Source organism: Colletotrichum orchidophilum (assembly GCF_001831195.1).
Source record: "Colletotrichum orchidophilum strain IMI 309357 chromosome Unknown Scaffold_89.1, whole genome shotgun sequence".
Lineage (NCBI taxonomy): Eukaryota > Fungi > Ascomycota > Sordariomycetes > Glomerellales > Glomerellaceae > Colletotrichum > Colletotrichum orchidophilum.
Genome location: NW_019173045.1, coordinates 148,447 through 168,028, shown reverse-complemented (window position 1 = coordinate 168,028; position 19,582 = coordinate 148,447). Strand labels below are relative to the sequence as shown.

General features: G+C 54.4%; 7 protein-coding genes across 7 annotated transcripts; 4 read left to right on the top strand and 3 right to left on the bottom strand.

The window, feature by feature from the left end:
• Positions 1 to 66: 66 nt before the first annotated feature.
• CORC01_09696 (amidase) lies at positions 67 to 1,855 on the top strand (the record flags this gene model as incomplete). The annotated part of the gene is made up of 2 exons (XM_022621325.1): positions 67 to 95; positions 154 to 1,855. The coding sequence occupies 2 exons, from the start codon at positions 67 to 69 to the stop codon at positions 1,853 to 1,855; spliced, it is 1,731 nt and encodes a 576-aa protein (XP_022472201.1).
• A 1,015-nt stretch (positions 1,856 to 2,870) lies between these two features.
• CORC01_09695 (uncharacterized protein) lies at positions 2,871 to 4,238 on the top strand (the record flags this gene model as incomplete). Its single annotated transcript, XM_022621324.1, has 1 exon — positions 2,871 to 4,238. The coding sequence occupies one exon, from the start codon at positions 2,871 to 2,873 to the stop codon at positions 4,236 to 4,238; it is 1,368 nt and encodes a 455-aa protein (XP_022472200.1).
• A 261-nt stretch (positions 4,239 to 4,499) lies between these two features.
• CORC01_09694 (short-chain dehydrogenase) lies at positions 4,500 to 5,407 on the bottom strand (the record flags this gene model as incomplete). The annotated part of the gene is made up of 3 exons (XM_022621323.1): positions 4,500 to 4,795; positions 4,859 to 5,302; positions 5,359 to 5,407. 3 exons carry the CDS (start codon positions 5,405 to 5,407, stop codon positions 4,500 to 4,502), a joined length of 789 nt encoding a protein of 262 aa, XP_022472199.1.
• Positions 5,408 to 6,014: 607 nt separating this feature from the next.
• CORC01_09693 (uncharacterized protein) lies at positions 6,015 to 9,702 on the top strand (the record flags this gene model as incomplete). Its single annotated transcript, XM_022621322.1, has 8 exons — positions 6,015 to 6,222; positions 6,402 to 6,731; positions 6,790 to 7,056; positions 7,118 to 8,150; positions 8,215 to 8,630; positions 8,696 to 8,900; positions 8,967 to 9,032; positions 9,162 to 9,702. The coding sequence occupies 8 exons, from the start codon at positions 6,015 to 6,017 to the stop codon at positions 9,700 to 9,702; spliced, it is 3,066 nt and encodes a 1,021-aa protein (XP_022472198.1).
• Positions 9,703 to 10,493: 791 nt separating this feature from the next.
• Positions 10,494 to 11,612, top strand: CORC01_09692 (cofilin/tropomyosin-type actin-binding protein; the record flags this gene model as incomplete). The annotated part of the gene is made up of 3 exons (XM_022621321.1): positions 10,494 to 10,512; positions 10,572 to 11,161; positions 11,217 to 11,612. 3 exons carry the CDS (start codon positions 10,494 to 10,496, stop codon positions 11,610 to 11,612), a joined length of 1,005 nt encoding a protein of 334 aa, XP_022472197.1.
• A 358-nt stretch (positions 11,613 to 11,970) lies between these two features.
• CORC01_09691 (uncharacterized protein) lies at positions 11,971 to 13,278 on the bottom strand (the record flags this gene model as incomplete). Its single annotated transcript, XM_022621320.1, has 5 exons — positions 11,971 to 12,124; positions 12,199 to 12,652; positions 12,739 to 12,987; positions 13,108 to 13,155; positions 13,218 to 13,278. The coding sequence occupies 5 exons, from the start codon at positions 13,276 to 13,278 to the stop codon at positions 11,971 to 11,973; spliced, it is 966 nt and encodes a 321-aa protein (XP_022472196.1).
• A 2,213-nt stretch (positions 13,279 to 15,491) lies between these two features.
• On the bottom strand, positions 15,492 to 17,879 carry CORC01_09690 (WD domain-containing protein; the record flags this gene model as incomplete). The annotated part of the gene is made up of 1 exon (XM_022621319.1): positions 15,492 to 17,879. One exon carries the CDS (start codon positions 17,877 to 17,879, stop codon positions 15,492 to 15,494), a length of 2,388 nt encoding a protein of 795 aa, XP_022472195.1.
• Between the last annotated feature and the right edge of the window lie 1,703 nt (positions 17,880 to 19,582).

The following is a 19,582-nucleotide window of genomic DNA, read 5'->3' as shown; positions in this document are numbered from 1 at the left end:
CAAACACCCAGTCGTAACAAAACGGTGATCCCCACAGAACATCTTCGCCAATTGCCACCTCCGACCATGTCTGTCTTCTTCAAAGACATCTCCACGTAAATACATGTAATCACCTCGACTTCTACGGCGTGTTTGCTGACAGTCATACCTTAGGGGCAATCCCGTGCAGCAAGGCGATGTCGAAAGGCTGCTCGAGCCGCTCGGCCTGACAATCAAAGCCGAAGAGTCGGCCGATTATCAGAGACTGCTGGCTGCGGTGCACGATTGCGCAACTCGTATCGACAGCCTCCCAGACTACCAACCGGCACCCGACACGAAACGATACCCCCGAGAGAATGTACATCTTCCCACGGCAGAAGAGCAAGAGTTTGGGCATGCGTGGGCCTATCGGTTCTTGATCAGAGGCGACGACTTGGCTTCAAGCCCGTCATCAGTCTCCTTGAAAGGGAAGACTGTGTGCTTGAAGGATTGCATCGCCGTAGCAGGTGTTCCGCAATTCTTTGGCACCGACGCCTTCCCTCCTTGGACCCCATCTACAGATGCGACAGTGGTGACCCGAGTGCTGGATGCTGGAGCCGATATTCTCGGCACGGCTACCTGTGAGCATTTTTGCAACTCGACGGCATCCTTCACCAGTGCACAAGGCACCATTGAGAACCCCTACAAGCAAGGCTACTCTACTGGTGGCAGCACCTCTGGAGGTGCCGCCCTTGTCTGTTCAGGAAAGATTGATATCGCGCTCGGCACAGATCAAGGCGGTAGCATTCGAGTTCCCGCCTCATTTTGCGGCTGCGTTGGTGTGAAGCCGACCCATGGCCTGGTACCATTTACGGGTATCACGAGCGGCGACGCCATCGATGACCATGCGGGACCCATATGTCGTTCGGTCACAGAAGCGGCTCAATGCCTCGATGTGATCTCCGGCTATGACGGCATCGACGACAAATCTCTGGGCGCTGCGGCTCATGGCTCCTACAACTTTTCTGTTTCTCTGGAAGCCAGCTCTGGCCGTTTGGACGGAATCAGGATTGGTCTTCTGAAGGAAGGCTTTGACCAGGACATTGTTGATCCTAGAGTTAGGGAGCACGTCCTTGGGGCTGCTCGGAAATTGGAGTCCTTGGGGGCAATTATAGAGGATGTATCAATCCCTCTTCATCTGGAAGGTCCTTCAATATGGACGATCCAACAACGAATTGCGGGCTCCTCTGGCATCCTGGGGAGAGCTTCGGGACACAGGGGTCTTGGTCTGACTGAGTTCGAAAAGGCACGGCTCCCTTGGGCCGACTCGAGCTTCCAAAAGCTCTTCCCTTCGACGAAGAATACATTCATCAACGGCTTGTATCTTTCAGACAGGTTCCCGGGTCTTTACAGCAAAACCGTCAATATCGGTCGGCAAATCAGTGACGCCTTTCAAAGCAAGTTTGAAACTTACGATGCCATCATCATGCCAACAACACCTTTCGTGGCACCAAGACATGGGTCTCGGGAGTCTGTGTTAGGCTCATTTGAACCCACTATAGGATTGACAACAAATACAGCCGTTTTCAACGTTACCGGGCATCCAGCCATGTCAATACCCGTGGGGTTTCTTGCCGCTAAAGACAACGCCCAGGTCTTACTTCCTGTAGGCATGCAAATTGTCGGAGGGCTATGGCAAGAGAAGAAGATTCTGACCATCGCACATGCATGGGAGGCCAACTTCGACTGGAAGAGCAACATGAGCAACACTGAAGCATCTGAATCGGTTCCTGAGACTCTGACGGCCGGCACAAATGCCATAGTCAATGGCAGAACGATGCCCGAGGTGAATGGCACAACTTCACCAAACCTGAAGCGTGTAAAGATATCCGTTTGAGAACGGATAGAAGAAGAAACAGCCTTGTTCGAATCAAACTGTTTGCGCTTGGAGCCTCCGGCTGAAGGGTCATAATGTTTATAGCATTATCAAAGGAGGATAGAACACCACGGCATGGAAGTTTCACACCCAATTTGACTCTTGGCCTACTTTCCATTCCATCAGTACCATCCTTAGTGAACCACATCTTACTTGACCTGATTGCGCGTACTTGGCTACATGTAGTATACACCAAGCTCTGAAGACAGACGCACCGCTCTCAGCTCACCCCCGGCTAGCCACCATTTCCCCGCACAAAACAGGTCCTCAGTCATGGCGGCGTGATGGCTCATGCTGTGCCTCATTACTGGTGGAGATACACGGGCTGGTCAAACCAAACACAAGACTCACATTGGCCGGCTCGCTTCTATCCCTGCCTCCCCACAAGAACCCCGGGAAGCAGAATGTGTTTGGTCGCACGGGTAGCTCTCTGCCCGACCGTCGTTCGACTCGTCCCGAATTGATTCACTTCGTTCCATCTCCACCGCCCAACAGTCGCCAAAATCGTCCCAGCTGACGAGTGGACAAGCACCGCCCAATACCCTTCCCAAAGCTGTTCCTGGCAGCTTATCGCATGCCGACATAGAGGGACTAGGCCTGTCAACTTGCGCACACATCCGAGACAAAGACATGGTTCGCAAAGGAAGCCCAAAAGTCCGAACCGGATGCATCACCTGCAAGTAAGTATGGGCGTGTCGACACAATCTTACCAAGGCTGTGCCGCACAAAAGGGGTCCATAGAAGTCCGTCTGATCACCTCCTAACGGTCTTTAGAGCCCGCAAAGTCAAGTGTGACGAGTCTAAACCACTATGCAATCGCTGCGCCAGTACAGGCCGACGCTGCGATGGCTACAGACCCGCTCGTCAAGGAACAGGAACCGCATCCCTACACCAGCCAAATCAAGTCTTCCCAGGAGTCACAAAGGTCCGCGAGGGTCGAGCTTTGCAGTACTTTTGTGAGATAGCGGGACCAGTCATGTCAGGAGCCGTGGATCCCTACTTTTGGACACACGTCGTCATGCAGTTCAGTAACTTCGAGCCGGCTGTCAGACACGCCGTCATTGCCATCAGTAGTCTCTATGAAGAGGCCCAGGGCATCTTTGAAGCTGCTGCCACTGTACGGCACAGCAACCAAAATTTGGCCCTGCACCACTACAATGCCGCTATCCACGAGTTGAGGGCCATGGACTCTCAGGAAAAGCAGCCCATCATCTTACTCGTTTGCGTTCTTTTCATCTGTGTTGAAATCATGCGCGCCAACAGGAAAGCGGCGCTGCAGCACAGCAGGCATGGTGTCGAGATATTGAAGAGCATCTGCCCCGACTACATGTTTTCGTGGACAATGGAGCACCTCTTACCGATATTTCGGCGGCTCAGCGAGTTTGCTCTCTTTTTCGGTGACGAAGAATCGGATTTCCCTGATATCACGGCATTAGAGGGGCCTATGCCGCAATTCTTTCTCACATTTTCCGACGCGCAGCTGATGCTCGACGTCCTCTTCAATCGAACAGCAGAATTCATGCGCTCACAACGCAATACTCAACGAGAGCAGCGAGCCGCTTTACATCAGCCAAGGTCCGAAGAAACTGGAACAACACCGCCCAGTCTTCTTGCTGAGCACAGTGAGCAGGCCGCCATTAACAGTCTTCTGGGCCTCTGGCTCAAGCTTTACAATAATTTCACGGCCATCAAACCTAAGGAGGAAACGACTCAAAACAGCCAGAACATCAAGTCAGATCGACTCAAGATGCTGCATTGCTTTCTTTTGACTCGGTACGAGTGCTGTTGCATATGGCTAGACATGGCATTCGATACAAGCGAGGCTGGTTATGATAGATACATTACCAACTTCCGAAGGATCCTTAAGCGGCTCCTCTGGCTGGAAGCCGAAGTCCCTGAGCCTTTGCGTTTCAGCACTTCGAACTATCCGCACTTCATCTTCGAAGCAGGGTTTGGGGCCATGCTTTTCTTTCTCGTATCGGCCTGCCGCGAACTGGAAACCCGACTGGAATTCTTACGGCTTATGCCAGTATTGGGTCTCCCGCGGGAAAATCTCTGGGAAGCAGAGGTTCTTACCGCAGCCGCAAGAAAGATAATTGAGCTCGAGCATGGCATCAAGTTGGATGTGCATGGCCGGCCTGTATCTTCGCCATCGTTCGCACGGCCTCCAGGGGAAATGAGAGTGACAGACTTGTGGACGGACTCTCCCACAAAGCAGGACAGCCTGGAAATGGACGACCAGGGGATTTCCCATCGAACGATACAGGTGGTGAGACGAGATTCAAGGGGCCAGACCTATCTACAATCTGAGCATCTTGTCGTAAATGGTCGGATGGCTGGGTAACATGCGTGCAAGTAAATCTCTACCATCACAAGCAGACTACCTTGACATCAAGCCCAATTGGTGCCGACTCCATCGTCTAAGTGGCGTCCTCTATGTCCAGGTTGTAGTATCAACAGCACAAAGTGGGGGAATGTCCTCGCAGCGTTTTATCAATGCGATCGTGGCCAACATTGACCACGAAGCAGGACGGGCGTGAGCGACACTCTCTGTAGGGATAGTACAGCCCATGTCTGATGGGACGGAGGTTGCCATTCTCAATTCTCAGTTGATGGTGTAGCCTCCGTCAACTACCAGAGCATGGCCCTGGACGAAGCTAGCCTGGCTTGAGCACAGAAACAACACCGCGTTGGCCACTTCTTCGGGTGTCCCCATGCGCTTCATGGGCGCAATGTCGATTGCGGGTCTCAGCCGTTGCACCAACTCTTCTGACGCTGTCGTCATTGGCGTGGCGATTACGCCCGGGCAAACGCAGTTGACCCTAATCTTGTCCTGAGAATAATCGATGGCATCTGACCGCGTCATATTGATGATTGCGGCTTTCGATGCACAGTACGGAGCTGATATGAGAGCATAAAGTTAGAAAGACTGCAGCAGGAGGCAGATGGGGTATCTCAACGTACCCGCCGCCGGCCGTGCCACAATACCGAGCTGACTCGCAATGTTGACGATTGCTCCTCGTTGCTCTGGGTGCTCTTCATGAGGCTGCTGGTCAAGCATATGGCTCAAAACTGCCCGAGAAGTCAACCAACTCCCCTTGTAGTTCACATTGGTAATGAGATCAAAAGCGGCTGTTGACGTTTCGTGTGACCGTAGTGAGCTGCCAAGTATACCAGCGCAGCTTACTGAGTAGTCAATGCGCGAAAACCTTTTAGCAATGTCGCCGACGAATGAGTTGACAAAACTTTCGTCTGAAATGTCGCCTTCTTGGCTTAAAACCTGTGCCTTGGAGTTGAGTTGCAAAATGGCATCTTTCGTATCCGCCAGTGATTGCTTATTGAGGTCTGTGATGGCAATTCTTGAGCATCCTGACCGTGCGAACCCCTTTGCAACTGCAGCGCCAATGCCTAGTCAAGTCAGAACTTCAAGATACGCCTTTGAACTTTCGGGAGACATAACTCACCAGTCCCTCCAGCGCCAGTAATGAAGGCAACTCCTGGGAATTTGAACATGCTGGGTAATCGCCGAACAGCCTTGTTCTCGAGTGTGGTAGAATCGGTCTGGTGTTTCTCCAAAGCCAGCTGCACTCTGGTAATGGCTGAGCACCGAGCCGCAGTCTCAATTGAAAGTAACCTGAGATGAAGTGCGCTGTACTCTGGATGAACTGTGGTTCGGAATAGATCGAGAGCCTCTTTCTTGGTCCTAGTGTCCACACACAATCGGTGGATACTGCGGGGGAAAGCAGACAAGATACGGATACGACTTCGGAGAAAAGCAGGGAAGCTCGACCTGTCTGTTTGTCTCAGACGCACACGACTATCAATAATACACTCGATAACAGACTCCAAAAGCTTCCTCCGCAAGATAAGGGCGTTGGGTTGCAGGGTTGCAGAGTCGTAAGGAGCCAAGGGTGGTGTCTGATTACGAGTCAGTCTCCGAAGATAGCGGGCGATCCAATTCACGGCAGTTGGAGTTATCTCTGTCGAGAAAGACCCACAAGAAGCTGAAGTCTTCTCCAACATAAGCCCGAGGGATGCCCCAAAGCTTCTGCTCTCCAACTTACCCGATCTTCCTCAACTCCAACACAATACGTGTCGCGAAGCGAAAGTGGAAAGGATGATGTCCCACAACGGCACGAGCTCGCATCCACAACCGCAGCCGCAGCCGCAATCGCAGCCGCTTCAGCAGCAGCAGCATCTCCCGCGACCGCACTCGACTCCAGTCAAGCGCAGGAGGCGAACCGGTCACGGCCCTGATGCGCGTTCCTGTCCACACTGTGGGCGAACGTTCAAGCGCACCGAGCACTTGGAGCGCCACGTGCGAACGCGTCAGTCGTCCCATCTATTCTTGTGTGGCCCCTCCCTCAGCTTTCTCCAAGTGTTGGAGTGATGTCTGTCTGTAGTCTACGACCAACTGCGCCCTCTCCCCGGCGCTGCTAGCCCGTTCCATGGCCAAACGCTCGGGATAGTGTCGCGTGCTACGATGCTGACCGGCACGTTCTTCCAGACACCAAGGAGAAGCCTTTCATCTGTCGGTGTGGAGCTGCCTTTGCCCGGCGTGACTTGCTGACCCGCCATCAGCGGATCGCTTTCCACGAGGATGGATCCGAGTCTCCGGGGGTCCCATCGGAGCCGGACTCTGGAGAAAACCAAGGGCCTATCGAGGCTGATCTGGCTGCGGCTGTCTCCCTCTCGGGAATGAGCGTGAATCACTGGGCACAGCAACAACCAACTGCACCACCGGCAGACTTGTATCCTATGGCAGTCCCAAGAAACGGCGCTCTCGTAGATGCCTCATACCAACAGGCTCTACTCGGAGAACAGTTCTACGAAAATGGTTGGTCGATGGTCCGAGTTCGCTTCTCTAACTTTAGACACTGATGCAAAAGTGTTAGGTAATCAAGATGCCGTGGGATTTGATGCCCACTTCAGGGAGTTTGCCAACTTTCTCGATGGTGTTGGCCTGCCAGCAGAATGGAGTCCTTACTTCCACGGCCCTGACAGAGATCACGAAGTTGCCGACACGACGGTGAGAATGTCACGAGAAGGGACTGCTACACCGGGGACACGGAATAGTAGGACTCGGCCGGGAACCCCCTTCAGTTCATGGCTGCCATCAGCGCCTACTGGCAACCGGATATCCGAAACATTGCCAGATACAAGTAAGTCTCGGGGCAAGACTGGTGCAATGCTGTGAGTCACTGTAGCTAACGTGACAACGAGATCCGCGGTCTGTCGACATCGAGTCGCAGCCGTACCGTATTTCAGATGAACAGCGGTGTCGTCTTACTAGCTCCATCGAAACTTTTCGAGACGTTCTCGATCCAGACTTTAAGTTTCCATCACGGCACGCTCTCTCACGCTACCTGACCTCCTTCTTTGAAGGCTTCCACTCTCATATGCCTTTTATCCACACACCAACGTGGCGAGTCGCTGAGCATTCTCTTGAACTCATCCTCGGTCTTGCGGCAGTCGGTGCCCAGTATTGCTTCGAGCATCGCATGTCCGAGAGACTCTTCCATGCAGGCAAGGCTATCCTCATGGAGAGACTGATGCACGAGTCTGAGACGTTCGATGCCAAGACTGGTTCATCACTCAATCCTCACAATCTATCACCACAACGCCGCGCCTCAAGGGGCTTCAAGGAGAGAGACTGGGGTCCATGGGAACCACTAGAGACAGTTCGGGCCCTGATTGCCCTCATGGGCTACGCCACCTGGGAACCCAAGGTGTCTCTGCTGCAAGAAGCGTTCGCTCTACAGGCACTATTGGCGCAGATTCTTCGCGAAATCGGTCTCCACGAAGAGGATGTTTCTCAGCTTGCTGCCGACCAGACCACGCCGCAAGCCGCCTGGCAAGCATGGGTGCGACAGGAGTCGACGCGCCGAGCTAAGCTCATCGCCTTCTCCTTCATGCATACTCACAGCATCGCGTACAATGTGTATCCTGTGCTGCGTAGCAACGAAGTAGGCCTGCGACTCCCTTGCTCGACTGGAGAGTGGAAAGCGCAGTCGGCGTGCCAGTGGCAGACTGCTCGCCAGGAGACTGAGAAGCAACAGCTGTATTTCCAAGATGCTCTATCCCTGCTTCTGAGGAATACGGACGGCACCGCTCCTGTCGACCCCATTCCAACACCACTGGGTAACTATATCCTCTTGCACGGGCTACTCCAGAGGATCTACATTGTTCGCGATCTGTCCCTCCCAGTCATGGATCAATCGGCGTCTCTACCCAGTGAGGAGGTTGACAAGCTCGAGTCAGTCTATCACTTACCCATCTTTGCTTTCAAGTCATAATACGATGCTAACTTTTTGATGAAGACGAGGCCTCCGCTCCTGGACTGCAGGATGGCAGCAAGCCCCCGAATCCAGCCTTGATCCCAACAACGAGAATGGACCCATCCCCTTCACATCCAGCTCTTTGCTTGGCCTCGCATATGTGCGCATCTATCTTCACCTCGGACCATACCGGCTTCTCGAAGCTCGAGACCCAATGCGTATCGCCAAGGCCATCAGCCGCTCTCCTGCCGTGGAGAGGAGTGGCGGCGTCATCACCGCGCTACTGTACGCTGCCCATATGCTCAGCATCCCTGTGCGACTCGGCGTCGACCGTGTCGCGCGTAGCCAGGCATTCTTCTGGAGTGTCCGTCACTCGCTTTCGGGGCTGGAGTGTGCCGTTCTGCTTAGCAAATGGCTCTCGTCACTTACCGAATCTGTTGCCACGACACCGCTGAGTGGTAGGTTATTCCGCGCATGTGTGGGCTAGTCTCTTGAGTTTTCTTCTCTGACAAAAGAGCAACAGATAGCGAAGACCGGATCTTACACTGGGTCCGATGTATTGTCGAAGAGGCGTACGACGTTGTTGATTTTGATGACGATGAGCCCGACGCATCAACAGATCGAGATCCTGCCTCACTTAGCCTGGCGGTTCTAAGAATATGGGCACATTTCTTCAAGAGCAACACCCAATGGCCTTTTATCAACATCATGGGCAAGAGCTTGGAGAAGTACCGAGAATTGCTTATGCGCAACAGAAAGCAATTGCTCACTTGATGTCGCCAAATCTCTCTCAGTGAAGCGATGCAGCATGACATCATCACGAAGATGGCAAAGGGAGTCAACGTGAACAGAAGTGCAAGGTCAGCACACGACGGGTGCCGAACCAGCGGAAACCATGCTGTGGATGCTCGAGTGGTACAGAGTGGTGAGGGGATCAGCCATCCTCCCCATACTAATGCCCAATGGCGGCGTCCTTAGTACTGGTGAAGGAGGACGGCTTTCCATGAATTTGGCTTCAAGCCCGTCCTCCACGGTCTAGATTCTCGGACCAAGCCAATCCACTGGATGTTCTTCGGGAGAGCCGCTAGTGCAACTTGGCCCGAAGTGAACGCAAATGCCCAGTCGCCTCCTACGCCTCTCACTCGCCAAGATTGGAACGAGCTCTTCAGGCCGTACAACGCGGTGGCCAACCTGTCGTATTTCTGGGCATTGCAGCTAATCGATGGCTATCCCGAGGCAAGGATCTTTCTCACAGAGCGCGACTTTGACAAGCCGTTTCCGCGTTTCGATAGCCAAGCCATCCAGCCGCTGTTCGGGCCATGGGTTGACGTGTTGCTTAAGGGGGTGAGTATGGTGATTGGCGACAGGGCTGGATTCGTAATGCAAGAGACTGGCCGCGATGTCTTTAATGGTACGCGGACAATCGAGGAACTGCATCGTCGAGCCCTAGATGACTTCAGACAGCACTCAAAGCGCATGAAGGCTCACGTGGCGCCTAAGAGACTCCTACTGCATCGCGATGGCGACTAAGAGTGGGAGACCCTCTGCGAGTTTCTCGGCAGAAAAGTGCGCACAAGCAATGAATTTCCGACATGTAGTGACAAAGCTTCGCATGCTGAGTCGGACAGAGCCATGCGTTGAGCAGCTTGGATGCAGGCTGGTCAGGAGGTCGCGCCATCTGCCTTTGCCATCACACGGTGGCGTACGTAGGCTGTGTTTATTGGAGTTGCCTCGCCTGAAGACAACTAGTGATAGTATGTACAGACACAAATCTCACCGTAGTATGGAATGGACGACACCATTATCGTAAACTGTTGAAGTTGTTGAAACCAGGTGCGATATGAAACTTGCCAAGTTGGCGATTTGATGCCGATGTCTGGTGATGGGGTAGGTTTCTGCACTGCTGTGAGGTGCTGCGGCGAACTTTACCTTACCCAAGGTTGGTAGGTACATATAAGATACGGATACGATAAAAACGGATCCGCCTTGGTTTGATTATATAATGCAATTCATGGCGGAGGCCCGCCAGAGTGGCTCGAGTGCGCAGCTTCCACTGCCCGTTCCAGCAACTTACCCCTCCAGCACCGCCGTCCCGTCTTTGGGATCCACCCGCCAGCTGACGTAGCAGCGCCGCATCTCGAGCTTCAAACACCACCTCACCATCACACGCTGCTACTCTTCTCACCGCATCCGCCCTCGCCTCCGCCTTACCTACAGAGGTGCTCCATATACTACAAAACACCCCGTGCTGTTTCGATACATCCTACGAGTCCAATTGTACACGTCCTCCTACAGACGCACCTCGGTCCTCAACCGCCAAGATGCAGTCAGGCATCTCAGGTGCGTCTTGCGCAACCCTCTGCGGAGTACTCATGATTCCAAGAGCTAACTTCCGGCAGCCTCCGAAGAGCTCGTCTCCCAGTTCAATACACTCCTGTCCACCGACAACCACTTTGGTCTCCTCATCACCATTGAATCCGAGACCCTCAAGCCCGTTCAATTTCTCGACAAGGCTTCCCCCTCGGCCTCGTTCGACGACAACCTCGCTTCCCTCCAACCGCACCTCAAGCCCAACGAGGCGCTGTATGCCCTCCTTCGCCGCTATGATACAGCACCACACCTTACAGCCGTGACCTACGTTCCCGACTCGGCCAAAGTGCGCCAGAAGATGCTCTTCGCATCCACCCGCCTGACCCTCGTCCGTAAGCTTGGTTCCGAGCACTTCCGCGAGTCCATCTTTGCCACCATGGCAGAGGAGCTGTCCGCCAAAGGTTTCGCCAAACACGATGCCCACACCGAGCTCGAGGCTCCACTGACGGAGGAGGAGCGCAGCCTCGGCGCCGTAAAGCAGGCCGAGCAGGAGGCCAGCGCCGGTACGGGAACCAGGGAGATCCACCTTAGCAAGACCCTGGCTATGCCCATTGCCGACGATGCTCTCGCCGCCCTCAAGGAGCTGTCACCTGGCAGTGGCAAGACATTGGTGATGCTGGTACGTTTGAACTAATAGGCCGCTTCTTTCTGGCTGACTGACTGACTGTACTCAGAAAATCAACCCCGAAAAGGAGTCCGTTGAACTCGTCCCCTCTAGCGAAAGCCCCTCCTCCATCACCGAGCTCACGCAGATCATCTCCCCGACCGAGCCGCGCTTCACCTTTTACCGATTCACCCACACCCACAACGGCGCTGAGTCGAGCCCATTGCTCTTCATCTACACCTGCCCCGTAAACGCCGGCAACAGGTCCATCAAGAACCGCATGCTGTACCCCCTCATGAAGCGCGCCGTCCTCGACGTCGCATCTAGCGAGGCGGGATTGACGCTCGACAAGAAGCTCGAAGTCGAAGACCCAAGCGAGATCACCGAGGAGACGGTTCTCTCTGAGCTGCATCCCAAGGTGACGGTTCGACAAAACTTTAGCAGACCCAAGAGACCTGGTCGGTAGACGGACACAAGCTCCTAGAATGGGTGCGGTTTGGGCGGTCAGAGAAAAATGGTGGAACTGAGCGTATGCAAAGCAACTAATATCCTAGGCCCGTAGATCGGGCTATTGATAGACAAGATATCATTCGCAGTGTGATTGATACCTTCTATGAACAACGTGCGCCTTCAAATATCTACAAACTTGCTCATGCTTTGTCTAATCCACTACGTTGCGCATCCTCGCCCTTTCAGAACCATACAGCCGCCCTCCATGGTACGCAGACAAGACACTGGTATCTTGCATCGACAGGACAACCTATCTCCATGCTCCTACAAACTGAACAACCAGACTGCATCGCCAACCATTTGAAAAACACGGTTTACTCCTCGTAACCAGCTCCCGAAAAAGCAAGGTTACTTCTCTCTAGCTTCTCCTTGAGGTACTCGTATACGGTGAACGTCACAGCCTGGCCGGGCGCGACTCGCATAATACGCGGTGTTATGCCCTTGTAGAAGGCATGGAATCCCTCTTGTCTAACGGCAATGTCAGCTCTAAGTTCACGCGGACCCCGATTAGAAACGAGATAGAGACAGCCACATACTTGAACATGTCAGCCGAGATCTTGGAAATGCGACTCCACGCGCTCGTGCCATACTCGGCTGGCGTCTTTTGCAACCTCGTCTTGATGGTGTCAATCGGCGCATTACTCAACGGGCCCATGGCGCCGCTAACAAGCCCAATCAGAGTCGTCTGGTATCCCGGGAGCGTCGTCTTCTCAAACTCGGGTTGGTAATTCTTGAGGGCATCCTTGAAGTACGAGTAGGCCGTGAAGTTGACAGCCTGGTTGCTGCCCTGTCGCAAGGCCGTCAGCGACACGCCGCGGTACAGCGCGCCAAAGCCCTCCTCTTTGACGACCGTGTAGAGCGCGTGTGCGGCGTTGCGGTACTTGGGGATATCGAGCGGGTCGGCCATGCTGTGGTGCTGCGCCTGGAGACGGATCTTGATCACCTCCATTGGCGTTACGACGGCGACGGCTTCCGTGACACCGGCAGCGAGACCGGCTGTTTTTCCAAAACAAGAATCAAAGGTCAGTCAAATCGGCTCGAGGACGTCAATTGCAGAGGAGACGGTTCAAGGAATGACCTACCCATAAACGTAGCCTGTCCACTGACCACGCCTGTGCTCTTATCCGCCAACGCCTGCTTATACCCCTCGAAACTTGTGAAGCGGATGGCCATCTTTGGCACGATGCCCGTCAACACGGCCCCGAGACCCTTGTACAGACCCAACGGCGTCTCCTTTTTGACAATCTCGACACCAGTTTTGATGAAGCCGCGCTTGGGTGCGCCGGGCTGTCTCGCGCGCCGCGACAGCTGCATTCGGACCTTGATCGTGTCTGTGGGTTTCGTTCCATGTCAATTGACTTTTTTCTTAACTGTGCGACGTTCGGGTATGCACATGCGCGCGCAGCGGGAACAGAGTCGAGTCTGCAGGCGAAAGGAAGGGGGAGTCTTACCGAGGGGATGACACGCCAACGCCTCCATCATACCTGCACCACCCCCAGCTGTTGGTCTTGTTAGTACTAGGCGATGCCTTTGTCGGTCTTTGAAGAGGAACTGTACATACCAATGAGGTTCACGGCCGCCGAGGTCGGCGCCTTGCCGTCTTGTTTTACCTTGGACGCCATGATGCAAGATGCAAAGGGTATATAATCCTGATAGGGAAGAGGAGAGGGGACCGAAGAGAGAGCAAGCAAGTCGTGCGCCGGAAACAACAAAGAAGAGATCGAGCACTGGTATTTGTTGGTCTACAGTGTTGATGAATGTAGATGCGTCACAGTAAATAAGAGAAGGAGGAGGGTATCATGAAATCACAAGGGAAGAAGTCGGAATAGAATAAGAAGAAGATTCGGAACAAGTCGCTCAGGGACCTACAAAGCCATACATCCTCGGCGCCGATGACAGAAGCCACGGCAGAGCGGGCAATCATCCATATAAAGGTGGCGCATACGGACTGGACTGGATGGGGGGGGCGCACGGGAGGAGGGGAAGGGGGGGTGGTCAATGTCAAAGGCACAAGCCAGAATAGAATCAGGACCAGCAGATGACTCAAGGTTTCGTCCCGAGCACAGGCGTGTAAGGCAGTCTTGGGAAGAGCGTGTGGCATGTTGTGCCTAGACCAGCAACGGGGCCACGGCGACTGAGAGTAGGAGGAGCTAGGAGAGAATAAGCAAATGAGTAAAAGGTCTGTATTCTCCATCCCCCCTTTCACCCGCGGCACGAGGCCAGCCAGAGAGACGTCAGCTAGGTAGGACGGGACACACCAAGCGCCAGGGGTTTCGGTAAACCGGGCGCATGAGGGGGGAAGGGGGCGTGTACGGATTGACTTCTATGTCTTCCATGCCGCAGCGGAAGAAGACAGGTGAGAAGGGACAAGAGAAGATGGAGAACAAGAGAGAGTGACGCCGCAAGCACGGGACCGGTGTCTGAGTGGCTCAAACCATTGAATCTTCAGACGTCTGTAGCGGGTTGCGCTGCGACAGACCATCCCGATTCGGCGGAACGGAGGCCAGACGGGAGGGAGTGTGACTGGCATATTGGAGACCGCAAGCGTAGAGATGCCGGCCAGTTCTGCTGGTTCTACTTGTTTATCTTCTTGGTATTTGCTGCTGTAAAATGTCAGTCTCCAATTGGCTATGGTAGAGCGTCGTACTGCATGTCTCAAAGCTGAAGTCATCCCGATGATGTGTTGCTCTTCTCTCAACACTCCATGATGTCTTCTCTTGGTTCTTCACGTCTCGTCGGCCTGCGACACATCTCTCCACCCCCAGAAGAGTGACGTTGCAGCAATAAGGAGACCCCGTTCCATGCTGGGGAATGGGGGGGGCAGCGGCAGCCAACTCGCAGCTTTACCGACCCCAAGCCGAGCTTGTGATTTTGCGGGGGAGAGGCGACTCGTGGGCAACTGCCAACTGGAACTGCCCGCTGCAAGAGCGGAGCTGGGAGTCAGAATGTGGGGGCCTGGGGGCCGGCTACTTCCGCCCTTCCGACTGGCTAGACTCATCAGAAGTTGCCGAGGTTCGGAGGCTGGTCCTGGCCTCACGCCTCCCTCCACTGTAAGGCAAGCAAGGCAAGCAAGGCACATGCATGTAGGTAAGGTAGTCAGGACTACGCATCATTCTTCACTGAATCTCTCATTGTCATTGTTATACTTCACCCGAGGAACTTCATTCAGTATTCGCCAAGGACGCAGGCATTGACAAGAGACGGACGTGAGCCCCCTTCGGATAGCTTAATCAGGGCCCAGGCACCGCCCCAAGGCAAAGTCACCTGATGCGAGGCTGGTGGAGGGACGGGAAACTAGCTTGAATCTGGTGTTGGTGCTGGTGCTGGTGCTGATGTGCGGCGCCAGTATCAGATGAAAGTCGCGAGTGGGTGAGGCTGACCAACTGCTGCCACCACACGACCTGTGAGACAAAAGCATGTGAAAACCATTGTTGCGACTCGTAAAATCTGTGGTGAATTAAATCAGGGCTCATGAAATATCCCATACTTGGATAACGCGCCGCTAAATTTTCCCTCATATCCCAACCCAATTCCCTTTTTTGGTTTTCCTGTAGGGTTTGTCGAAAAAAACATGCCCAACCCCTGAAACGCCATCCATATGATCGGGCTTCCTCCCGATCCCGGTCCCTGTCCCTGTGGTCCACGAGGACATCTAAATAATCTGAACAAGAGATGAGCTGCAACAGAATGGCTTCTTCGTTGTGCAACAGTATCCTTCTCTTATAAATCGCCGTTGGGGAATCGTCTCGCCAAACTCCCGCCATAACACAGTGTAGTCCTTCTGCAAGGAACGTAAAAACCAGAAGAGGAAACAAGAAAAACTTCGATCGCTGTCCTACGCCGGAGTACCGCACTCCTCGAGGAGAGGCGCCTCTGCCTCGAAGCTGTAAAGGCGCACCTCGCCGTCTTCGCTTCCGCTGGCCATGCGACTATCGGTCAAGCCCACACAGGTGACGGGTCCAGAGTGACCGGTGAATGTGCGCTCGCACTTGCCACTCTTGGGTTCCCAAACCTTAACCATCGAGTCATTGGCACCGGTAACAATTCGCAGAGTATCGCCGACGAGGCCCCAGATACCTTCCACGTGACCGAACATGGTGCGGAGACATTTGCCGGTGTGGATGTTCCATACCTTGACCGTGTTGTCGAGACCGGCGGTGAGCATATAGCGGGGCGGCAGCTGCCGGGTGGGGTCCGAGTTGAAGGCACACCCAAACGACGTCCGATCGTCCTCTGGTGGAGAGCCCGAGTCTCCGCCAAAGGAAGAGCCGAGAATCGACGCCACATTGGCAAACGCCGTCGGAGTCGTGCTCCGGCCACTGCCGCTGTGAACAGACACGTTGTCGGCGCCGTCGCCGGCGAGCGCCTCTTCGTCAGGCTCAAAGTCCTCTGGCATCAACAGAATTTGCTGCACCTGACCCATGTGGCCCTCAAAAGTCTTTATGCATGTCTTGTTTCGCAGGTCCCACAGCCGAACAGTGCAGTCATCCGAGGCTGAGAAGAGCGTCTGCGAAGTGGGGTCCAGTCGGACGTGGTTTACCCAGTCCTCGTGGCCACGGAGGCAAAAGGTTTCTTTGCTGTCAAAGTTGAAGATCTTGATCGACTTGTCAATGGACCCCGATGCCAGGTACTTTCCGTCAAAGTCGACCGTGATGACACCTTCGCTATGGCCACGGAGGGTGCTAATGCAATCGCCCGTCTGCCAGTTCCACACCTTGACCGTGTGATCTAAGCTCCCGCTGAAAAGCTTGTTGCCGACGAACTTGAGGGTACGAATACCCATGGTGTGTCCGCTCAGAGTGCGGATTTCCTCTCCTGTCTCAATGTTCCAAATCTTGATCTTGGCGTCATAGGATCCCGTGGCGAGGATCTCGTCGTCGAATTGTAAGCACGTCACGCCGTTATCGTGTCCCTTGAAGGTCTTGATGTGGCATCGGCCATACTTCCAGTTAAAGCCAACCCTGAAACGGTCACGGTAGACACTCTTCCAGGGCCGAATGAGACGTTCTCGTTCCTTCTCAACACCAGTCTTGGGTGCCATGGGCTCACCCGGATCGCTCAGGCAAGCGCGCTTTCGGCTGTCGTCATGGACAACCAGTTCTCGCTTCTTGTTGGCGTTGGGTGACGACGCTGTCGGAGCATCTTCGACCTGTTCGACTTCTTCTACGACGGCGTCGCGTTGTAGGCTCCTAGCTTCGGCGAGCTCCTTTTGTTTGTTCCAGTCTCGTAGCCTCTTTCGTTCCAGAAGAGGAAGGCCAAAGCCGCACTTGGTGCACTTGCGGTCGATATGTTGCTCGCACATGCGGTGCCAGACAACGTCGTCGTCGGCGAGATCCCGCCACCTTCGGCTAACTTGGGCAGCCTTGCAGAGAGAAACGGTGTCGAGATATCCGAGAACCTTGTACGAAATCTCGGTCGGGAGTGCAGCCATGAAATCAATTTTGAGCTGTTCGTGGACTTCTCGGGAGACTGTCGATAGTTGAGGGAAGCAACACTGGGTGATGATGCCCTGGAGCATCAGATCGCGGTGCTTGGCAGGGGCGGCGGAGAAGAGAGACCACACATGTGTGATGGCTTGCTGGTCAGCGGAAGGCAGCTTATCAAGTTCCTGGGCACCAGACGTGTCAGCACGGAGTCGATAAGCCCTGTGGGCATCGACGCAAGACGGGCTTACGCTTTGGATCAAGACCATCTTGGACTCATCGGCCGCGCGACGGCACTTTGCGTCGGGGCGGTGACGATAACAGAACTTGCTGTTGGAAGGGTCTCGCTTCTGGATAAGGGAGTTGTTTTCGTTTTGGACATCGGGTTTTCCGATGGGAGCGTAAATGCCGGGGATGTGTTCTCGGAGGAAGGGAGTGACTGTCTGGCCGACGAGTTGGGTGGGCATGTTCGCGGGGAACCTTGAGATTTCTCCTTCGTCAGGTCTCCGTCTATCGCAGTTGTCTCTGGATGGATGGTTCGCAGTAGTCACATCGTTGGCGGCGGAGGCGGCGTTGGAAGCAGGTGTATGATGGGAAGTTGATGTGGAGTGTACGTCGGCGGTAGCGGTGAAAGTCGGTGTGTTCTTGAAGTAATCAGAGGAAGGAGAGGTCGAGGCGAGCTCGTCATGGCGGTGACTGGGCGACGAGTTATTGGTGTCGAGGTCCAGGTCAAGGCCCAGGTTCGAGTTTGGGTTCAGGCTCCGGGGATCCGGGACGGTTGACGTGCTTGCGAGGTCCATGGCCGCAATATGTTTCAGCAAGCAATGGAAGCAGAGCACAGAACAGTTGGGGTGAATGGTGTCAAATCATCCGGGGCGAGACGGAAGTTGCTGCTTGGGTTGGTGTCGCTGGTAGGGGAGGCGTACGAGATACACAGCCTACAAAGCAAACGGGGAAGAGACAACGGGCGACAAGCAGGGTAGGGCAGAGGCCAGGGACGGAGCCGTGTACAGTGACACGGGGAGTGACAGTCGTGGTCGGTTGGCGTTTTGGGTGTTGGTGAGGTGAGAGGACCTGGCGATGGCGTGCGAGCCAGGGGAACGTCGATTCGGATAGGAGAGAGACCTGGCGTAACAGGTACTGGATGAGGTTTGGCGTGTTTGTTTTTGGGTGTATGGGTGTCTGGGTATATTTCTGAGCAGCTGCCCAAGATGGGAGCCCCGGACGATGTACAGGAACGGAATCCGACTGGTTCTGGGAGCTTGATTGTGGATGGAATTGGATGGGGGCACGCAATTCCGGTACAGTTTGTCGACGTTGCGCGCGGGCGTTTGTGTTGAGACTCGAGGCCGGTTTGGCAGGAGGTTGAGCCCCTGGTGATTCGTCGGCCGGGGGTGCTTGGGAGTCGTCTAGATGCTTTCTTCTTCTGTTCTCGTCCTTGGCCTGCTGATTGCGACGAAGTATCGCCCGATAGCTGGTAAGGGTGGACGGCAAGGTTCAGACGAGGCAGGCTTGATCGAGGGAGGAAAGTATCGTGGTCGTAGTGCGCCGTCTTCGCCTTTGAGGGTGTCGGTGTCGTGATTGAAGGAGTGTGTAAGGTAATACGCAGTAGTGTAGAGTGCGGTCTGGGTTCGTCCGAGTCTGGAAAGGTAGAGATACCTTATAGAGAGCACCAGGTAGAGATGGGAAGGGATCGGTAGGTACTCATTGCCGTTTGATTTGAAAGCGGCGACGGGGGAGAGTTGAATCTCTTTTTCTCTCTCTGTGTGTGTCTTTCTCTCTCCGTGGCAGTAAGAGTATGGTTGGAGATTCGTCGCTGTGCTGCTAAGCTGAGGGGTGTGGCCGAGCAGCAGTTCGCAAAGCCGGAGACGGTGCCAGCACCAATGAGGCGGGTTTGGGTGCTTTGGGGCGAAAATGGCGTTATCGCTGGGATTATCAGCACTGGGTGAGCCTGGTGAGGGTGGTGACTCTGTGAGTGTGGCCCCCCAGAAGTTCCACTAGGTTGTCGACAGCGGTTCCCAGGGGTCCAGGCCCACTAAGACGTGCTCGCTTCATCTAGAAGATCCACAATGGGTAGTTTTCATTGGCCGCCTTCTTTGGGAGACGGTTGTCGCTGCAGCGTCACTACCGTAGTTTGGTGGAAGGCGGCAGCGGACGGGTCTCGCTGCACCGTCACCGATAGCCGACTAAGGTAATTAGATTGCGGGGAGGCAACGCCGACAAGCGAGACGCCAAAAAGGGCATCTACGAACAAGTACCTGGCCACCCCGCGATGCACCTCCCTCAAGTGTGCTAGGTTGATGTTGGCCTGCAGCTTGAAGCTTGAGTACCGGCAACTACTCCGTACCTACCTATTTACACTACTGCTAGTAAGGGCATCTTGGTGTGATGCACAAATCGACCACTACTCTTCCGTCTGTCATCTGTCATGATTTCCCCAGTTTCATCGTGATAGTTACCGATTGAGGCTCATCGTGGTGGTTGCATCGTTGAAGACTCTGTT